Raw genomic sequence first — 20,520 nt, 5'->3', positions numbered from 1 at the left:
TTGCATATTAACCACGTGGGTGTGGCCAGAGAGGCTCCCAGTCCCCTCCCAGTACAAACCAGTAACCCCCAAACCCAATTAGGATCAATACATCTGATTTTTAAATAATGTCTCATTTGCATAAATTTGCATATTGACGATGTGGGCGTGGCCAGGGGCGTCCTGTGCCCCTCCCAGTACAAACCGGTAACCCCCAAACCCAATTAGGATCAACACGACTGAGTTTTATATAGTGTCTCATTTGCATAAATTTGCATAATGATGATGTGGGCGTGGCCAGCGAGGCTCCCAGTCCCCTCCCAGTACAAACCCACTGAGGATCAACACGACTGATTTTTATTCAGTGTCTCATTTGCATAAATTTGCATATCGGCGATGTGGGCGTGGCCAGAGAGGCTCCCAATCCCCTCCCAGTACAAACCAGTAACCCCCAAGCCCAATTAGGATCAATACAACTGATTTTTAAATAATGTCTCATTTGCATAAATTTGCATACCGGCGATGTGGGCGTGGCCAGAGAGGCTCCCAATCCCCTCCCAGTACAAACCGGTAACCCCCAAACTCAATTAGAATTAATACGAATGATTGTTATATGATGTCTCATTTGCATAAATTTGCATATCGACGATGTGGGCGTGGCCAGCGAGGCTCCCAGTCCCCTCCCAGTACAAACCAGTAACCCCCCCCCAACACCCATTGACCACCAATAAAACCCATTTGTATTTCCCCTCTCATTTGCATAAATTTGCATATCGACGACGTGGGCGTGGCCAGCGACGCTCCCAGCCCCCTCCCAGTCCAAACCAGTAACCCCCACCCCAAACCCCATTTACCTCCCACGCGACCGATTTTATTTGGTGTCTCATTTGCATAAATTTGCGTGTCGACGAGGTGGGCGTGGTCAGAGGCGGGGCCGCGCCCCCCCGGCCACCAGCAGCGTCTGCCCGGCCACGTAGGCGGCCTGGGGGGAGGCGAGGAAGAGCACGGCCTGCGCCACCTCCTGCGGCGTGCCCAGCCTGCCGGGGGTTAAACAAAAACGGGGCAAAAACGGGAAAAAACGGTGAAAAAACGGCGAAAAACGGTGAAAAAACGGGGAAAATATGGGGGAAAACGGGGGAAGGAAAGGGTTAAAATGGGGGAAATGGGAAATGGGAACTGGTTTGGACTGGGAGGGACTGGGAGGGGGAAAAATGGGGAAAAAACGGGGAAAAAACGGAGAAAAAATGGGGAAAATCGGTGAAGAAACGGCGAAAAACGGTGAAAAAACGGCGAAAAACGGTGAAAAAACGGGGAAAATATGGGGGAAAACGGGGGAAGGAAAGGGTTAAAATGGGGGAAATGGGAAATGGGAACTGGTTTGGACTGGGAGGGACTGGGAGGGGGAAAAATGGGGAAAAAACGGGGAAAATCGGGGAAAAAACGGGGAAAATCGGGGAAAAAATGGCGAAAATAGGGGAAAAAACGGGGAAAATATGGGGGGAATCGCTGGAAGGAAAGGGTTAAAATGGGGGAAATGGGAAATGGGAACTGGTTTGGACTGGGAGGGACTGGGAGGGGGAAAAATGGGGAAAAAACGGGGAAAAAACGGCGAAAAAATGGGGAAAATCGGGGAAAAAACGGTGAAAATCGGGGAAAAAATGGCGAAAAACGGTGAAAAAACGGGGAAAATATGGGGGAAAACGGGGGAAGGAAAGGGTTAAAATGGGGGAAATGGGAAATGGGAACTGGTTTGGACTGGTTTGGACTGGGAGGGGGAAAAATGGGGAAAAAACAGGGAAAAACGGTGAAAAAACGGGGAAAATCGGGGAAAAAACGGTGAAAATCGGGGAAAAAACGGTGAAAAACAGTGAAAAAACGGGGAAAATATGGGGGAAAACGGGGGAAGGAAAGGGTTAAAATGGGGGAAATGGGAAATGGGAACTGGTTTGGACTGGTTTGGACTGGGAGGGGGAAAAATGGGGAAAAAACGGGGAAAAAACGGCGAAAAAACGGGGAAAATCGGTGAAGAAACGGCGAAAAACGGTGAAAAAACGGGGAAAATATGGGGGGAATCGCTGGAAGGAAAGGGTTAAAATGGGGGAAATGGGAAATGGGAACTGGTTTGGACTGGGAGGGACTGGGAGGGGGAAAAACGGTGAAAAAACGGGGAAAAAACGGCGAAAAAATGGGGAAAATCGGTGAAGAAATGGCGAAAAACGGTGAAAAAACGGGGAAAAACGGTGAAAAAACGGGGAAAATATGGGGGAAAACGGGGGAAGGAAAGGGTTAAAATGGGGGAAATGGGAAATGGGAACTGGTTTGGACTGGTTTGGACTGGGAGGGGGAAAAATGGGGAAAAAACGGGGAAAAAACGGTGAAAAAACGGGGAAAATCGGGGAAAAAATGGGGAAAATATGGGGGAAAACGGGGGAAACGCAGGAAGGAAAGGGTTAAAATGGGGGGAAATGGGAACTGGGGTTACTGGTTTGGACTGGGAGGGACTGGGAGGGGGAAAAACGGGGAAAAAACGGAGAAAATCGGGGAAAAACGGTGAAAAAATGGGGAAAAACGGGGAAAAAATGGGGAAAATAGGAGAAAAACGGGGGAAACGCGGGAAGGAAAGGGTTAAAAGTGGGGGGAAATGGGAACTGGGGTCACTGGTTTGGACTGGTTTGTACTGGGAGGGACTGGGAGGGGGAAAATGGGGAAAAAACGGGGAAAAACGGGGACAAAACGGGGAAAATCGGTAAAAAACGGGAAATCAGAAAAATGGGGGAAACGTGGGAAGGAAAGGGTTAAAAGTGGGGGGAAATGGGAACTGGGGTTACTGGTTTGGACTGGTTTGGACTGGGAGGGACTGGGAGGGACTGGGAGGGGGGAAATGGGGAAGAAACGGTGAAAGAACGGCGAAAATCGGGTGAAAAACGGGGAAAAAATGGGGGGAAAAGGGTTAAAAATGGGGAAAACAAAGGGGATGCTGGTTTGGACTGGTTTTTACTGGTTTTTACTGGTTTGGGCTGGTTTTTACTGGTTTTTACTGGTTTTTACTGGTTTTTACTGGTTTTTACTGGTTTTTACTGGTTTGGGCTGGTTTTTACCGGTTTTTACTGGTTTTTACTGGTTTTTACTGGTTTGGGCTGGTTTTTACTGGTTTTTACTGGTTTTTACTGGTTTTTACTGGTTTGGGCTGGTTTTTACTGGTTTGGGCTGGTTTTTACTGGTTTTTACTGGTTTTTACTGGTTTGGGCTGGTTTTTACCGGTTTTTACTGGTTTTTACTGGTTTTTACTGGTTTTTACTGGTTTGGGCTGGTTTTTACCGGTTTTTACTGGTTTTTACTGGTTTTTACTGGTTTGGGCTGGTTTGTACTGGTTTTTACTGGTTTTTACTGGTTTTTACTGGTTTTTACTGGTTTGGGCTGGTTTTTACCGGTTTTTACTGGTTTTTACCAGTTATTACCGGTTTTTACTGGTTTTTACCGGTTTTTACCGGTTTTTACTGGTTTTTACTGGTTTTTACTGGTTTCTCACCTCTCCACTCCCAGTTCCTTCAGCGCCCGCTCCCGCACGGCCTCGTCCTGCCAGAGCTGGGGGGCACAAACCAGTGAAAACCAGTTAGAACCAGTTAGAACCAGTTAGAACCAGTATAAACCAGTACAGACCAGTACGGACCAGTGTGGACCGGGAAAAGCAGAAAAAACCCTGAAAAAATCCCATTTTTTGCCCATTTTTTGCCCATTTTTCACCATTTTAAAGCCCCAAATCCACTCCCAGCTCATCCCAATCCCAGTCCAAACCAGTACAAACCAGTACAAACCAGTACAAACCAGTACAAACCAGTACAAACCAGTACAAACCAGTACAGACCAGTACAAACCAGTACAGACCAGTGACCCCATTTCCCATTTCCCATTTTCCCCATTTTTAACCCCATTTTCCCCATTTCCCACCACACTTTCCCCATTTTTTGCCGCATTTTCCCCGTTTTTTCACCGATTTTCACCCAATTTTCCCCATTTTTTCCCCGTTTTTTCCCCATTTCCCCCCTCCCAGTCCCTCCCAGTACAAACCAGTATAAACCAGTTCCCATTTCCCCGCATTCCCCCCATTTTCACCCTTTAAATGCCATTTTTTAACCCTTTCTTTGCCACATTTTCCCCATTTTTTCACCGATTTTCACCAGATTTTCCCCATTTTTTCCCCATTTTTCCCCATTTTCCCCTCTCCCAGTTCCCTCCCAGTATAACCCAGTCCAAACCAGTAACCCCAGTTCCCATTTCCCCCATTTTTAACCCTTTAAGTGCCATTTTTAACCCTTTCTTTGCCCACACTTTCCCCATTTTTTGCCACATTTTCCCCATTTTTTCACCGATTTTCACCAAATTTTCCCCATTTTTCCCCGTTTTTTCCCCATTTTCTCCCTCCCAGTCCCTCCCAGTCCCTCCCAGTCCAAACCAGTACAAACCAGTAACCCCAGTTCCCGTTTCCCCCATTTTTAACCCTTTCAGTGCCACTTTTAACCCTTTTCCGCCCCCATTTTTCGCTCATTTCTCGCCCGATTTTCGCCGGTTTTTTCGCCGATTTTCACCCAATTTTCACCCAATTTTCCCCATTTTTCCCCGTTTTCCCCCCTCCCAGTCCCTCCCAGTACAAACCAGTACAAACCAGTAACCCCAGTTCCCATTTCCCCCATTTTTAACCCTTTAAGTGCCACTTTTAACCCTTTCTTTGCCCATTTTTTGCCACATTTTCCCCGTTTTTTCACCCAGTTTTCACCCAATTTTCCCCGTTTTTCCTCCATTTCCCCCCTCCCAGTACAAACCAGTAACCCCAGTTCCCCCATTTTTAACCCTTTCAGTGCCACTTTTAACCCTTTTCCACCCCCATTTTTCGCTCATTTCTCGCCCGATTTTCGCCCTTTTTTTCGCCGATTTTCACCCAATTTTCGCCGTTTTTTCGCCGATTTTCCCCCGTTTCCCCCCTCCCAGTATAACCCAGTACAAACCAGTAACCCCAGTTCCCATTTCCCCCATTTTTAACCCTTTCCCCTCCCCTTTTTTTTTCCCCCGTTTTTCCCCCCATTTTTCGCTCATTTCTCGCCCGATTTTCGCCCTTTTTTTCGCTGATTTTCACCCGATTTTCGCCGTTTTTTCGCCGTTTCTCCCCCGTTTCCCCCCTCCCAGTATAACCCAGTACAAACCAGTAACCCCAGTTCCCTCATTTTTAACCCTTTAAGTGCCACTTTTAACCCTTTTCCACCCCCATTTTTCGCTCATTTCTCGCCCGATTTTCGCCCTTTTTTTCGCCGATTTTCACCCGATTTTCGCCGTTTTTTCGCCGTTTCTGCCCCGTTTCCCCCCTCCCAGTATAACCCAGTACAAACCAGTAACCCCAGTTCCCATTTCCCCCATTTTTAACCCTTTCCCCTCCCCTTTTTTTTTCCCCCGTTTTTCCCCCCATTTTTCGCTCATTTCTCGCCCGATTTTCGCCCTTTTTTTCGCTGATTTTCACCCGATTTTCGCCGTTTTTTCGCCGTTTCTCCCCCGTTTCCCCCCTCCCAGTATAACCCAGTACAAACCAGTAACCCCAGTTCCCTCATTTTTAACCCTTTAAGTGCCACTTTTAACCCTTTTCCACCCCCATTTTTCGCTCATTTCTCGCCCGATTTTCGCCCTTTTTTTCGCCGATTTTCACCCGATTTTCGCCGTTTTTTCGCCGTTTCTGCCCCGTTTCCCCCCTCCCAGTATAACCCAGTACAAACCAGTAACCCCAGTTCCCATTTCCCCCATTTTTAACCCTTTCCCCTCCCCTTTTTTTTTCCCCCGTTTTTCCCCCCATTTTTCGCTCATTTCTCGCCCGATTTTCGCCGTTTTTTCGCCGATTTTCCCCAAATTTTCCCCCATTTTTTCCCCGTTTCCCCCCTCCCAGTATATCCCAGTATAACCCAGTATAACCCAGCGCGTCTCACGGCGGCGCTGAAGCGCGTGCGGATGAGCCCCGGGGCGACGCCGTTGACGCGGATCCCGCGCGGGAGCAGCTCCGGGCTCAGCGCGGCCACCAGGGCCAGCAGGGCGGCCTTGCTGACGCTGTACGGCGCCAGCCCCTGTGACGTCACCGGGACACGCCCACCTCGTTAGCATGCCGCGGGACACGCCCACAATCCGGCCCGCCCCAAGGCAGCGCCAACCAGTAACGAAAAAACCCAAACCGGTGAGGGAAAATGGATTCCCAGTTCGGCCCAGTTCGGCCCAGTGACCCCAAATCCCCTCCCAGTTCATCCCAGTTCATCCCAGTGACCCCAAATCCCCTCCCAGTTCGTCCCAGTTCGTCCCAGTTCATCCCAGTATGGCCCAGAGCCCATCCCAGTACAAACCAGTACAAACCAGTGAGGGAAAATCCCAAACCAGTAAGGGAAAATGCGTTCCCAGTTCGGCCCAGTGACCCCAAATCCCCTCCCAGTTCGTCCCAGTTCGTCCCAGTTCATCCCAGTTCATCCCAGTTCATCCCAGTATGGCCCAGAGCCCATCCCAGTACAAACCAGTACAAACCAGTAAGGGAAAACCCCAAACCAGTTCATCCCAGTAAGGCCAAACCCCCTCCCAGTTCATCCCAGTTCGTCCCAGTTCGGCCCAGTTCATCCCAGTTCATCCCAGTATGGCCCAGAGCCCATCCCAGTACAAACCAGTAAGGGAAAACCCCAAACCAGTTCATCCCAGTGACCCCAAACCCCCTCCCAGTTCATCCCAGTTCATCCCAGTATGGCCCAGAACCCGTCCCAGTACAAACCAGTAAGGGAAAACCCCAAACCAGTAAGGGAAAATGCGTTCCCAGTTCGGCCCAGTGACCCCAAACCCCCTCCCAGTTCATCCCAGTTCATCCCAGTTCGTCCCAGTTTGGCCCAGAGCCCATCCCAGTACAAACCAGTACAAACCAGTAAGGGAAAACCCCAAACCAGTATAAACCAGTAAGGGAAAACGCCTTCCCAGTTCATCCCAGTGACCCCAAACTCATTCCCAGTTTGTCCCAGTTCATCCCAGTTCATCCCAGTTCATCCCAGTTCATCCCAGTATGGCCCAGAGCCCCTCCCAGTACAAACCAGTACAAACCAGTAAGAAAAAATCCCAAACCAGTATAAACCAGTAAGGGGAAACGTGTTCCCAGTTCATCCCAGTAAGGCCAAACCCCCTCCCAGTTCATCCCAGTTCATCCCAGTATGGCCCAGAGCCCCTCCCAGTTCATCCCAGTAACCCCAGGGCCCAAACCAGTTCAAACCAGTTCAAACCAGTATAACCCAGTCTCACCGTCATTGGCTGGTAGCCGGCGATCGATGACATCAGGATGATGGCCCCGCCCCTGCGGTGAAAGGGGCGTGGTTTAGCTTTAGCCACACCCCCACCCTTATAGAAGCCAATGCAATTGGAGATGTCAATCAAGCTCAGACACGCCCCCTCCCGCCAAAGCCACGCCCCCGATAGCATTCAATGGAATCGGAGCTGTCAATCAAGCTCAGAAACGCCCCTCCCGACAAAGCCACGCCCCCTCGTAGCATCCAATTCAATTGGAGCTGTCAATCAATGTTAGACACGCCCCCTTACAGCACCTAATGCCATTGGAGCTGTCAATCATTGCGAGACACGCCCCCCTCAGCTAAAGCCACGCCCCTTTTGTCCAGAATGGGAGCTCCCAGTTCAAACCAGTGACCCCAAACCCCCTCCCAGTTCATCCCAGTTTGATCCCAGTTCAAACCAGTGACCCCAAACCCCCTCCCTGTTCATCCCAGTTCATCCCAGTTTGATCCCAGTTCAAACCAGTGACCCCAAACCCCCTCCCAGTTCATCCCAGTTCATCCCAGTTCATCCCAGTTCAAACCAGTTCAAACCAGTGACCCCAAACACCCTCCCAGTTCATCCCAGTTTGATCCCAGTTTGATCCCAGTTCATCCCAGTTCATCCCAGTTTGATCCCAGTTTGATCCCAGTTCATCCCAGTTCATCCCAGTTCAAACCAGTGACCCCAAACCCCCTCCCAGTACAAACCAGTATGGCCCAGTGCCCTCCCAGTCCCTCCCAGTTCAAACCAGTGACCCCAAATCCCCTCCCAGTTTGATCCCAGTCCCTCCCAGTACAAACCAGTAACCCCAAACCCCCTCCCAGTTCATCCCAGTTGGATCCCAGTTCATCCCAGTTCAAACCAGTAACCGCAAATCCCCTCCCAGTTCGATCCCAGTCAATCCCAGTATAAACCAGTATAACCCACTCCCCTCAAATGTCCTCCCAGTTCATCCCAGTTCCATCCCACGCCCTCCCAGTCCCTCCCAGTATGAACCAGTATAACCCAGTCCCTCCCAGTATAAACCAGTATAAACCAGTATAAACCAGTATGAACCAGTATAACCCAGTCCCTCCCAGTCCCTCTCAGTATAAACCAGTATAAACCAGTATAACCCAGTCCCTCCCAGTCGCTCCCAGTATGAACCAGTATAAACCAGTATAACCCAGTCCCTCCCAGTCGCTCCCAGTATAAACCAGTATGAACCAGTCCCTCCCAGTCCCTCCCAGTCCCTCCCAGTATGAACCAGTATGAACCAGTTCCTCCCAGTCCCTCCCAGTATAAACCAGTATGAACCAGTATAACCCAGTCCCTCCCAGTATAAACCAGTATAAACCAGTATAACCCAGTCCCTCCCAGTCGCTCCCAGTATAAACCAGTATGAACCAGTATAACCCAGTCGCTCCCAGTATGAACCAGTATAACCCAGTCCCTCCCAGTCCCTCCCAGTATAAACCAGTATAAACCAGTATAACCCAGTCCCTCCCAGTCGCTCCCAGTATAAACCAGTATAACCCAGTCCCTCCCAGTATGAACCAGTATGAGCCAGTATAACCCAGTCCCTCCCAGTATGAGCCAGTATAACCCAGTCCCTCCCAGTCCCTCCCAGTATAAACCAGTATGAACCAGTCCCTCCCAGTATGAACCAGTATAAACCAGTATAACCCAGTCCCTCCCATCGTTCCCAGTATAAACCAGTATGAACCAGTATAACCCAGTCGCTCCCAGTATGAACCAGTATAACCCAGTCCCTCCCAGTCGCTCCCAGTATAAACCAGTATGAACCAGTATAACCCAGTCCCTCCCAGTATGAACCAGTATAACCCAGTCCCTCCCAGTCCCTCCCAGTATAAACCAGTATAAACCAGTATAACCCGGTCACCCTCGCTTCTCCATGTGCGGCACCACCAGCCGCACCAACATGGCCGCCGCCGTCACGTTCACCTGGAACACCTGTGTGACGTCACAGGGGGCGGGGCTTCACTAGGGACACGCCCACGTCCCTGTGTGGGCGTGGCTTATGGGTGGGTGTGGTTAAAAAACAGAATGATGTAATGGGGGCGTGGCTAAAGGGGGTGATGTAATGGGAAAGGGTTTGGGTGATGTAATGGGGGCGTGGCTAAAGGGGTGATGTAATGGGAAAGGGTTTGGGTGATGTAATGGGGGCGTGGCTAAAGGGGGTGATGTAATGGGAAAGGGTTTGGGTGATGTAATGGGGGCGTGGCTAAAGGGGTGATGTAATGGGAAAGGGTTTGGGTGATGTAATGGGGGCGTGGCTAAAGGGGGTGATGTAATGGGGGCGTGGCTAAAGGGGGTGGTGAATTGGCAAAGGGTTTGGGTGATGTAATGGGGGCGTGGCTAAAGGGGTGATGTAATGGGAAAGGGTTCGGGTGATGTAATGGGGGCGTGGCTAAAGGGGTGATGTCATTGTGGGTGGGGCTTAAAGATGGTGATGTCATTGTGGGCGGGGCCAGAGGAGGGCGATTGGGAGAACTTTGAGGAAATTTGGGGGAAAAATGGGAAATTTGGGGGGAGTTGAGGTAAAATTTGGAAAAATTGGGGGAAAATGGGAAAATTTGGGGAAAATTTCGGGGAATTTGGGGGAATTTCTGCTCAAACTTGGGGAAATTCAGGGAAAATGAAGGAATTTTGGGGGAATTTGGGAAAATTTGGTGGAGATTTTGGGGAAAATTTGGGGAATTTGGCAGGAAATTTTGGGAATTTTTAGTAAATAACTTTGGCAATTTTTGGCCGAAAATTTGGAGAATTTTTGGAAGGAATTTTGGGAATTTTTGGGAGGAAATTTTGCATATTTTGGTGGGAAATTTTGGTAATTGTTGGCTGAAAATTTTGGTAATTTTTGGCTGAAAATTCAGATATTTTGGCGGGATTCTGTGCAGTTTTTGTGGGAATTTTTGGCAGGAAATTTTGGGAATTTTTGGCGGGAAAATTTGGGGAATTTTTGGGAACTTTGGGCTAAAAATTCCGATATTTGGGCAGAAACATTTTGCAATTTTTGTGGGAATTTTGCCAGGAAAGTTGGGGAATTTTTGGCAGGAAAACTTGGACGTTTTGGGAAGGAAAATGTGGGAATTTTTGCCAGGAAGTTTTGGGAATATTTGGCTGAAAATTCAGATCTTTTGGCGGGAATTTTTACAAATTTTGTGGGAGTTTTTGGCAGGAAGTTTTGGGAATTTTTGGAGGGAAATTTGGGAATTTTTGGGAGGAAATTTTGCGTATTTTGGTGGGAAATTTTGGTAATTTTTGGCTGAAAATTCAGATATTTTGGCGGGATTTTGTGCAGTTTTCGTGGCAATTTTTGGCGGGAAAATTTGGGGAATTTTTGGGAACTTTGGGCTAAAAATTCCGATATTTTGGCAGAAATACTTTGCAATTTTTGTGGGAATTTTGGCAGGAAAGTTGGGGAATTTTTGGCGGGAAATTTCGGCAATTTTGGGCTGAAAATTCAGATATTTTGGCGGGATTTTGTGCAGTTTTTGTGGGAATTTTTGACATGAAATTTTGGGAATTTTTGGCAGGGGAATTTGGGAATTTTTGGCGGGAAATTTCGGCAATTTTTGGCTGAAAATTCAGATATTTTGGCGGGAATTTCTGCGATTTTGGCGGGAATTTTCGCGATTTTGGCGGGGATTTTTTGGATTTTCGGCTTTTGGCGGGAAGCGGGGTGGGCGTGGCCGGGTGGGCGTGGCCTGACCTTGTCCCAGGTGCTCTCGTCGGCCTCGAGGGCGGGGCCAAAGTGGGGATTGACGGCGGCGTTGGACACCAGGATGTCGATGGCGCCAAACGTGTCCAGGGCCTGGCAAATGCCCCAAAAACCCCAAAATTCCACCCAAAAATCCCTCCCGGAATCCCCAGGTACGTCCAGACAACCCCAAACCCAAAAAATCCAAAATTTTCAACCCAAATTTCCCCATTTTTTTTTTCCCCCCATTTTTTTCCCCTCCCGGGTGAGACCAAAATCCCCCAAAATCGACCCAAAAATCGACCCAAAAATCCATCCCAGAAGCCCCCAGGTGTGCCCAGCTGAGGTCAAAACCCCAAAAATTCCCCCCAAAAATTTCCCCCAAAATTCCCTAAAAATTTCCCCAAAAAATCCCAAAAGATTCCCCAAAAAAATCCCCAAAAATTTCCCCCAAAATCCCCTAAAAATCCCCCAAAATCCTAAAAATTGACCCAAAAAAATCCCCACAATTTTTAACCCAGATCTCCCCATTTTTAACCCAGATTTCCTTTTTTTTTTCTTTTTTTTTTCTCATTTTTTCCCCATTTTTGGGCCATTTTTCCTCATTTTTCCCCCATTTTTTCTCATTTTTCCCCTCCCCGGTGTGCCCAGGTATCCCCAAACCCCAAAATCCCCATTTTTAACCCAAATTTCCCCATTTTTTCCCCATTTTTTCCCCCATTTTTTCTCATTTTTTCCCTCCCAGCTGTGCCCAGGTAACCCCAAACCCCAAAATCCCCATTTTTAACCCAAATTTCCTCATTTTCCCCCCATTTTTCCCCATTTTTTCCCGATTTTTCCTCATTTTTTAACCGATTTTTCCCATTTTTAACCCAAATTTCCCATTTTTCCCCCATTTTTTCACTGATTTTTCCCATTTTTCCCATTTTTTCCCCATTTTTCCCCCATTTTTCCCATATTTCCCCTCCCAGCTGTGCCCAGCTAACCCCAAACCCCAAAATCCCAAATTTTAACCCAAATTTTCTCATTTTTCCCCCATTTTTTCACTGATTTTTCCCATTTTTCCCATTTTTTCCCCATTTTTCCCCCATTTTTTCCCTCCCAGGTGTGCCCAGGTAACCCCAAACCCCAAAATCCCCATTTTTAACCCAAACTTTCCCATTTTTTCCCCATTTTTTCCCCCATTTTTTCCCCATTTTTCCCCTCCCAGGTGTGCCCAGGTAACCCAAAACTCCAAAATCCCCATTTTTAACCCAAATTTCCTCATTTTCCCCCCATTTTCCCCATTTTTTCCCGATTTTTCTCATTTTTTCACCGATTTTTCCCCTTTTTTCCCCAATTTTTCCCATTTTCCCCATTTTTTCCCCATATTTCCCCTCCCAGCTGTGCCCAGGTAACCCCAAACCCCAAAATCCCAAATTTTAACCCAAATTTTCTCATTTTTCCCCCATTTTTTCACTGATTTTTCCCATTTTTCCCATTTTTTCCCCATTTTTCCCCCATTTTTTCCCTCCCAGCTGTGCCCAGGTATCCCCAAACCCCAAAATCCCCATTTTTAACCCAAACTTTCCCATTTTTTCCCCATTTTTTCCCATTTTTTCCCCATTTTTCCCCTCCCAGGTGTGCCCAGGTAACCCAAAACTCCAAAATCCCCATTTTTAACCCAAATTTCCTCATTTTCCCCCCATTTTCCCCATTTTTTCCCGATTTTTCTCATTTTTTCCCCCATTTTTCCCCTTTTTTCCCCAATTTTTCCCATTTTCCCCATTTTTTCCCCATATTTCCCCTCCCAGCTGTGCCCAGGTAACCCCAAACCCCAAAATCCCCATTTTTAACCCAAATTTCCCCATTTTTCCCCCATTTTTTCACTGATTTTTCCCATTTTTCCCATTTTTTCCCCATTTTTCCCCCATTTTTTCCCTCCCAGCTTGCCCAGGTAACCCCAAACCCCAAATTTCCATTTTTAACCCAAATTTTCCCATTTTCCCCCCATTTTTTCCCATTTTCCCCATTTTTTCCCCATTTTTCCCCTCCCAGGTGTGCCCAGGTAACCCCAAACCCCAAAATCCCCATTTTTAACCCAAATTTTCCCATTTTTTGCCCGTTTTTTCACCAAATTTCCCCATTTTTTCACCGATTTTCCCCGTTTTTTTTCCCCATTTTTCCCCTCCCAGGTGTGCCCAGGTGTGCCCAGGTGTGCCCAGGTGCACCCAAACCCCTCCCAGGTGTGCCCAGGTAACCCCAAACCCCAAAATCCCCATTTTTAACCCAAATTTCCTCATTTTTTGCCCATTTTTCACCGATTTTTCCCGTTTTTTTCCCCATTTTTCCCCTCCCAGCTGTGCCCAGGTGTGCCCAGGTGTGCCCAGGTGTGCCCAGGTGAGCTCTCACCGCCTGCACCATCCTCTCCCGCTCCTCGGCGCGCCCCACGTGGCACGGGACCCCGCTCACCTGCAGGCCACGCCCACCGGGGGGGGCAACAGCTGAGACCCCAACATCCCCCCAGGTGTGCCCACGTGTGCCCAGGTGTGCCCAGGTAACCCCAACATCCCCCCCAGGTGTGCCCAGGTGTGCCCAGGTGTGCCCAGGTAACCCCAACATCCCCCCCAGGTGTGCCCACGTGTGCCCAGGTGTGCCCAGGTAACCCCAACATCCCCCCCAGGTGTGCCCACGTGTGCCCAGGTGTGCCCAGGTGACCCCCAAATCCCCCCCAGGTGTGCCCAGGTGTGCCCAAAATCCCCCAAAGTGCCCCCAAACTGTCCCCCAGGTGTGCCCAGGTGTGCCAAGGTGACCCCAAAATCCCACCCAGGTGTGCCCAGGTGTGCCCAGGTGTGCCCAGGGAACCCCCAAATCCCCCCAGGTGTGCCCAGGTGTGCCCAAAATCCCCCCAGGTGTGCCCAGGTGACCCCAAACCCCCACTCGGGTGACTCCAAACCCACCCAGGTGTGCCCAGGTGTGCCCAAAATCGCCCCACACCCCACCCAGGTGTGCCCAGGTGTGCCCAGGTGTGCCCAAAATCCCCCAAAGTGACTCCAAATTGTCCCCCAGGTGTGCCCAAACCCCACCCAGGTGTGCCCAGGTGTGCCCAGGTGTGCCCAGGTGACCCCAAAATCCCCCCCAGGTGTGCCCAGGTGTGCCCAAAATCCCCCAAAGTGCCCCCAAATTGTCCCCCAGGTGTGCCCAGGTGTGCCAAGGTGACCCCAAAATCCCCCCCAGGTGTGCCCAGGTGTGCCCAGGTGTGCCCAGGTGACCCCGAAATCCCACCCAGGTGTGCCCACGTGTGCCCAGGTGTGCCCAGGTGACCCCAAAATCCCACCCAGGTGTGCCCAGGTGTGCCCAGGTGTGCCCAGGGAACCCCCAAATCCCCCCCAGGTGTGCCCAGGTGTGCCCAGGTGTGCCCAAAATCCCCCCAGGTGTGCCCAGGTGTGCCCAGGTGTGCCCAGGTGTGCCCAAAATCCCCCCAGGTGTGCCCAGGTGACCCCAAACCCCCACTCGGGTGACTCCAAACCCACCCAGGTGTGCCCAGGTGTGCCCAGGTGTGCCCAAAATCCCCCAAAGTGACTCCAAATTGTCCCCCAGGTGTGCGCAAACCCCACCCAGGTGTGCCCAGGTGTGCCCAAACCCCACCCAGGTGTGCCCAGGTGTGCCCAACCCCCCACCCGGGTGACCCCAAACCCACCCACAGGCCACGCCCACCTACAAAGCCACGCCCCTTCAAATGTAAGCCACGCCCCCTCCGCCGCACTTACCGGCAGGCCCCGCCCATTTTTATCTGCAAGCCCCGCCCCTTGCCTGCCTTTAAATTCAAGCCCCGCCTCCTTACCTGCAGGCCCCGCCCCTCATGTGTCCTTAAAGGAAGGCCACGCCCCCATAGGTGTAAGCCACGCCCCCTCAGCGGTCCGTATATGTAGGCCACGCCCTCCCAAGTGGAAGCCACGCCCACTCAGGTGTCCTTACCTTCAGGCCCCGCCCCTCAGGTGCCCCTACCTACAGGCCACGCCCATCCATGCCAAAGCCCCGCCCCTCAAGCGCCTTTATTTACAAGCCCCGCCCTCCCAAGCATAGGCCACGCCCTCTCAGCTGTCCTTATATGCAAGCCCCGCCCCCTTTAGGTGTAAGCCACGCCCTCAGCTGTACTCACCGCGAGGCCCCGCCCCTTTTTGCACAAGCCACGCCCCCCTCGGTGTCCTTATCTGCAGGCCACGCCCCCTAAGGTGCTCCCAAACGCCACTCCCTGTCGGCCACGCCCCCTCAGACACAGGCCACGCCCCCACGGTGTGCTCACCGGCAGGCCACGCCCCCTTACCTGCAGGCCCCGCCCCCGGAGCTGCTCCACGGCTCTCTGCACGTTCTGCGCCCGGCGGGAGCTGATGAACACCCGCGCCCCGGCCACGCCCAGCGCCTCGGCCACGCCCACGCCGATCCTGGGGACACGCCCACCATGTCAGCTGAGCCCCGGCCACGCCCACACTGTCAACTGAGCCCCGGCCACGCCCACAATGTCAACTGAGCCCCGGCCACGCCCACTCCCATCCTGGGGACACGCCCACACTGTACACTGAGCCCTGGCCACGCCCACTCCCATCCTGGGGACACGCCCACAATGTCAGCTGAACCCCGGCCACGCCCACTCCGATCCTGGGGACACGCCCACAATGTCCACTGAGCCCTGGCCACGCCCACCTAAACCTGGACACGCCCACAATGTCAACTGAGCCCTGGCCACGCCCACTCCGATCCTGGGGACACGCCCACAATGTCGACTGAGCCCTGGCCACGCCCACTCCCATCCTGGGGACACGCCCACAATGTCAACTGAGCCCTGGCCACGCCCACCTAAACCTGGACACGCCCACAATGTCAACTGAGCCCTGGCCACGCCCACAATGTAACACGAGAGTGGCCACGCCCACCTAAACCTGGCCACGCCCACTTGGGGGTCACCTGAGTTTGGCCACGCCCACCTGAGGGCCACACCTGGGCGTGGCCACGCCCACCTGGGGTCACCGGAGCCTGGCCACGCCCACTTGGCTTAATCTGGACATGGCCACGCCCACTTGGGGGGTTAATTGAGTTAATTAAAGCTAATTGGGGTTAATTTTGGGGTTAATTGGAATTAATTAAACTCAGTTTGGGCTAATTTGAATTAATTAAAGTCAATTAGATTTAATTTGGGTTGATTTCAATTAATTAAATTAAATTTGGGTTATTTTCAGTTAATTAACATCAATTTGAATTATTTTGGGGGTAATTTGAATTAATTAAAATCAATTTTGGGTAAATTTGACTTATTAAAGTCGATTTGGGTTATTTGGGATTAATAGAATTTTTTTTTAATTAATGTGAATTAATTTGAGCTAATTTAGAGTTGTTTTATGCTAATTTTATGCCAATTTATGCTAATTTTGTGCTAATTTATGCAAATTTTATCGAAATTTCGCTGAATTTTGGGTTAATTTTAAGGGGACTTTTAGGGTAAAAATCCTCATTTTTTTCCTGAGCAATTTTTGGGGTGAATTTTGTGGATTTTGGGGTCAATTTGTGGCACTCAGAGTCCGTGAATTAATCTGAATAAATTTGCATTAATTAGAGTTCATTTTGATTTAATTTTGATTAATTTTGGGGGTATTACAGAGGATCCAGACTTCAGATTTTTAAAAAAAATATATTTTGAATTATTTGGAGTTAATTTTGAGTTAATTTTGGGGGGATTTAAGGGGGTTCAGACCTCGAAGTTTAAAAAAAAAATAAATTTGATTGAATTCATGTTAATTTGAGGTAATTTTATGCAAATTTCGCGCAATTTTGGGTTAATTTTAAGGGGATTTTGAGGGTTAATTTTAGGGTAAAAATTCCCATTTTTCCCTCGGGGATTTTGGGGTGAAATTTGTGGATTTTGGGGGGGGATCAAGACTCGGATTTAAAAAAAAAAATTTGATTTATTGTGAGTTAATTTGAGTTAATTTTGAGTTAATTTTACGCAAATTTCGCTGAATTTTGGGTTAATTTTAAGGGGATTTTTAAGGTAAAAATTCCCATTTTTCCATCGCGCTTTTTGGGGTGAATTTTGCCAATTTGGGGAGGTACAAAGTTCAGATTTCTTTTAAATACAATTTGAATTATTTTGAATTATTTTTGAGTTAATTTCCTGCTAATTTCGCTGAATTTTGGGTTAATTTTGTGGGGATTTTTAAGGTAAAAATTCCCATTTTCCCCTCGGGGATTTTGGGGTGAAATTTGTGGATTTTAGGGGGGATTAAGACTCGGATTTTTAAAAAAAATAATTTGATTTATTGTGAGTTAATTTGAGTTAATTTTGAGTTAATTTTATGCAAATTTCGCTGAATTTGGGGTTAATTTTAAGGTGATTTTTAAGGTAAAAATTCCCATTTTCCCCTCAGGGATTTTGGGGTGAAATTTGTGGATTTTAGGGGGGATTAAGACTCGGATTTTTAAAAAAAATAATTTGATTTATTGTGAGTTAATTTGAGTTAATTTTGAGTTAATTTTATGCAAATTTCGCTGAATTTTGGGTTAATTTTAAGGTGATTTTTAAGGTAAAAATTCCCATTTTTCCCTCACGCTTTTTGGGGTGAATTTTGCCAATTTGGGCAGGTACAAAGTTCAGATTTTTTTTAAATACAATTTGAATTATTTTGAGTTATTTTTGAGTTAATTTCCTGCTAATTTCGCTGAATTTTGGGTTAATTTTAAGGTGATTTTTAAGGTAAAAATTCCCATTTTTCCCTCGCGCTTTTTGGGGTGAATTGCGCTGATTTTGGGGGGGTTCAGTCTCAGATTTTTACCACAATAAATTGGAATATTTTGAGTTAATTTTATGCAAATTTCGCTGAACTTTGGGTTATTTTTAAGGGGATTTTAAGGGGAAAAAACCCGATTTTTTTTTTTTTTTTCCTGAGAGGATTTTGGGGTGAATTTCGGGGATTTTGGGGTGAATTCGGGGGGTTCAGAGATCAATGATTAATTGGATTTAATTGGAGTTATTTTGTGTTAATTTGGGATAATTTTATGCAAATTTCGCTGAATTTTGTGTTAATTTTGTGGGGATTTTTAGGGTAAAAATTCCCATTTTTCCCTGGGTGTTTTTGGGGTGAATTCGGGGGATTTTGTGGGGTTCAGACTTCGTATTTTTTTTAAATTAATATGAATGATTTTGAGTTAATTTCGTGCTAATTTCGCTGAGTTTTGGCTTCATTTTAAGGGGATTTTTAGGGTTAATTTCAGGATTAAAAATCCGATTTTTTTGTGAGTGGATTTTGGGGTGAATTTCGGGGATTTTGGGGTGAATTCGGGGGGATCAGAGAGCGATTATTGATTTGATTTACTGGAGTTAATTTTGAGATCATTTGAGTTAATTTCATGCAAATTTCGCGGAATTTTGGGGGGATTTGAAGGGAATTTAAAGGATAAAAAATCCGATTTTTTTTTGCGGGCGTTTTTGGGGTGAATTCGGGGGGATCAGAGAGCGATTATTGATTTGATTTACTGGAGTTAATTTTGAGATCATTTGAGTTAATTTCATGCAAATTTCGCGGAATTTTGGGGGGATTTGAAGGGAATTTAAAGGATAAAAAATCCGATTTTTTTTTTGCGGGCGTTTTTGGGGTGAATTCGGGGGGATCAGAGAGCGATTATTAATTTGATTTACTGGAGTTAATTTTGAGGTAATTTGAGTTAATTACATGCAAATTTCGCTGAGTTTCGGGGGGATTTGAAAGGAATTTAAAGGATAAAAAATCCGATTTTTTTTTGCGGGCGTTTTTGGGGTGAATTCGGGGGGATCAGAGAGCGATTATTGATTTGATTTACTGGAGTTAATTTTGAGATCATTTGAGTTAATTTCATGCAAATTTCGCGGAATTTTGGGGGGATTTGAAGGGAATTTAAAGGATAAAAAATCCGATTTTTTTTTGCGGGCGTTTTTGGGGTGAATTCCGGGGTTTGGGGGGTCACTTTGTGGCGTTCAGAGATCGGCGCTTAGCTGGATTTAATTGGGGTCATTCTGCGTTAATTTGGGGTAATTTCGCGGGGATTTCGCTGAGTTTCGGGGGGGTTTGAAGGGAATTTAAGGGATAAAAAATCCGATTTTTTTTTGCGGGCGTTTTTGGGGTGAATTCCGGGGTTTGGGGGGTCACTTTGTGGCGTTCGGAGATCGGCGCTTAGCTGGATTTAATTGGGGTCATTCTGCGTTAATTTGGGGTAATTTCGCGGGGATTTCGCTGAATTTCGGGGGGGTTTGAAGGGAATTTAAGGGATAAAAAATCCGATTTTTTTTTGCGGGCGTTTTTGGGGTGAATTCCGGGGTTTTGGGGGTCACTTTGTGGCGTTCAGAGATCGGCGCTTAGCTGGATTTAATTGGGGTCATTCTGCGTTAATTTGGGGTAATTTCGCGGGGATTTCGCTGAGTTTCGGGGGGGTTTGAAGGGAATTTAAGGGATAAAAAATCCGATTTTTTTTTGCGGGCGTTTTTGGGGTGAATTCCGGGGTTTGGGGGGTCACTTTGTGGCGTTCGGAGATCGGCGCTTAGCTGGATTTAATTGGGGTCATTCTGCGTTAATTTGGGGTAATTTCGCGGGGATTTCGCTGAATTTCGGGGGGGTTTGAAGGGAATTTAAGGGATAAAAAATCCCCATTTTTTGTGGGCGTTTTTGGGGTGAATTCCGGGGTTTTTGGGTCACTCACCCGTCGGTGCCCGCCGTCACCAGCGCCACTTTGCCCTCCAGGGCCCGCGGGGTCCCCGCCGAGCTCAGCGGGGCCGCCCCGAGAGCGGCGCGGAGAGAAACGGGCAGGGACGGGCGCCACATCCGGAACGGGACGGACCGGGACACACCGGGACACACCGGGACACACCTGGAGGGGGTTAAAGGGCACTGGGACAAACTGGGACAAACTGGGAGGGACTGAGAGGGCACTGGGAGGGACTGGGAGGGGCTTAAGGGTTACTGGGAGGGGCTTAAAGGGCACTGGGACAAACTGGGACAAACTGGGACAAACTGGGACAAACTGGGAGAGGCTGAAAGGGCACTGAGAGGGACTGGGAGGGGTTTAAAGGGGACTGGGACAAACTGGGACAAACTGGGAGGGACTGGGAGGGGTTTAAAGGGCACTGGGACAAACTGGGAGCGACTGGGAGGGACTGGGAGGGGTTTAAAGGTTACTGGGACAAACTGAGACAAACTGGGAGGGACTGGGAGGGGTTTAAAGGGGACTGGGACAAACTGGGACAGACTGGGACAGACTGGGACAAACTGGGAGCGGTTTAAAGGGCACTGGGAGGGACTGGGAGGGACTGGGAGGGGCTTAAAGGGCACTGGGACAAACTGGGACTAACTGGGACTAACTGGGAAGGGCTTAAAGGGCACTGGGAGGGACTGGGAGGGAACTGGGATGGACTGGGAGGGGCTTAAAGGGGACTGGGACAAACTGGGACAAACTGGGAGGGGTTTAAAGGGCACTGAGAGGGACTGGGACAAACTGGGAGGGACTGGGAG

The 20,520-nt window shown here is 48.7% G+C and overlaps 1 protein-coding gene across 3 annotated transcripts; it reads right to left on the bottom strand.

The window, feature by feature from the left end:
- Nucleotides 1-821: 821 nt before the first annotated feature.
- Nucleotides 822-19,930, bottom strand: LOC131570839 (dehydrogenase/reductase SDR family member 4-like). Of its 3 annotated transcripts, XM_058823219.1 has the most exons (9): nucleotides 19,712-19,930; nucleotides 15,315-15,432; nucleotides 13,400-13,459; nucleotides 11,021-11,122; nucleotides 9,188-9,258; nucleotides 7,279-7,330; nucleotides 5,946-6,080; nucleotides 3,509-3,564; nucleotides 822-1,016 (listed from the first exon to the last, which is right to left on the bottom strand). In XM_058823219.1, exons 1-9 carry the CDS (start codon nucleotides 19,831-19,833, stop codon nucleotides 902-904), a joined length of 831 nt encoding a protein of 276 aa, XP_058679202.1. In that variant the 5' UTR covers nucleotides 19,834-19,930; the 3' UTR covers nucleotides 822-901. The 3 variants fall into 3 exon arrangements, with proteins under 3 accessions (XP_058679202.1, XP_058679204.1, XP_058679203.1); XM_058823221.1 differs by lacking the exon at nucleotides 5,946-6,080; XM_058823220.1 differs by lacking the exon at nucleotides 13,400-13,459.
- Between the last annotated feature and the right edge of the window lie 590 nt (nucleotides 19,931-20,520).

The sequence above is a fragment of the Ammospiza caudacuta genome, chromosome 39 (assembly GCF_027887145.1).
Source record: "Ammospiza caudacuta isolate bAmmCau1 chromosome 39, bAmmCau1.pri, whole genome shotgun sequence".
Taxonomy (NCBI): Eukaryota; Metazoa; Chordata; class Aves; order Passeriformes; family Passerellidae; genus Ammospiza; species Ammospiza caudacuta.
Note: the sequence above shows the minus strand (reverse complement) of the source record. Positions and strands in the feature narration are given on the sequence as shown.

Coding starts and splice junctions, on each gene's coding strand:
- LOC131570839 (XM_058823219.1), bottom strand. CDS start 19,833: ATGTGGCGCCCGTCCCTGCCCGTTTCTCTCCGCGCCGCTCTCGGGGCG. Junction 11,123..13,399: donor GGGAGAGGATGGTGCAGGCG/GTGAGAGCTCAC, acceptor GGCATTTGCCAG/GCCCTGGACACGTTTGGCGC. Junction 9,259..11,020: donor ACGAGAGCACCTGGGACAAG/GTCAGGCCACGC, acceptor GACGTCACACAG/GTGTTCCAGGTGAACGTGAC.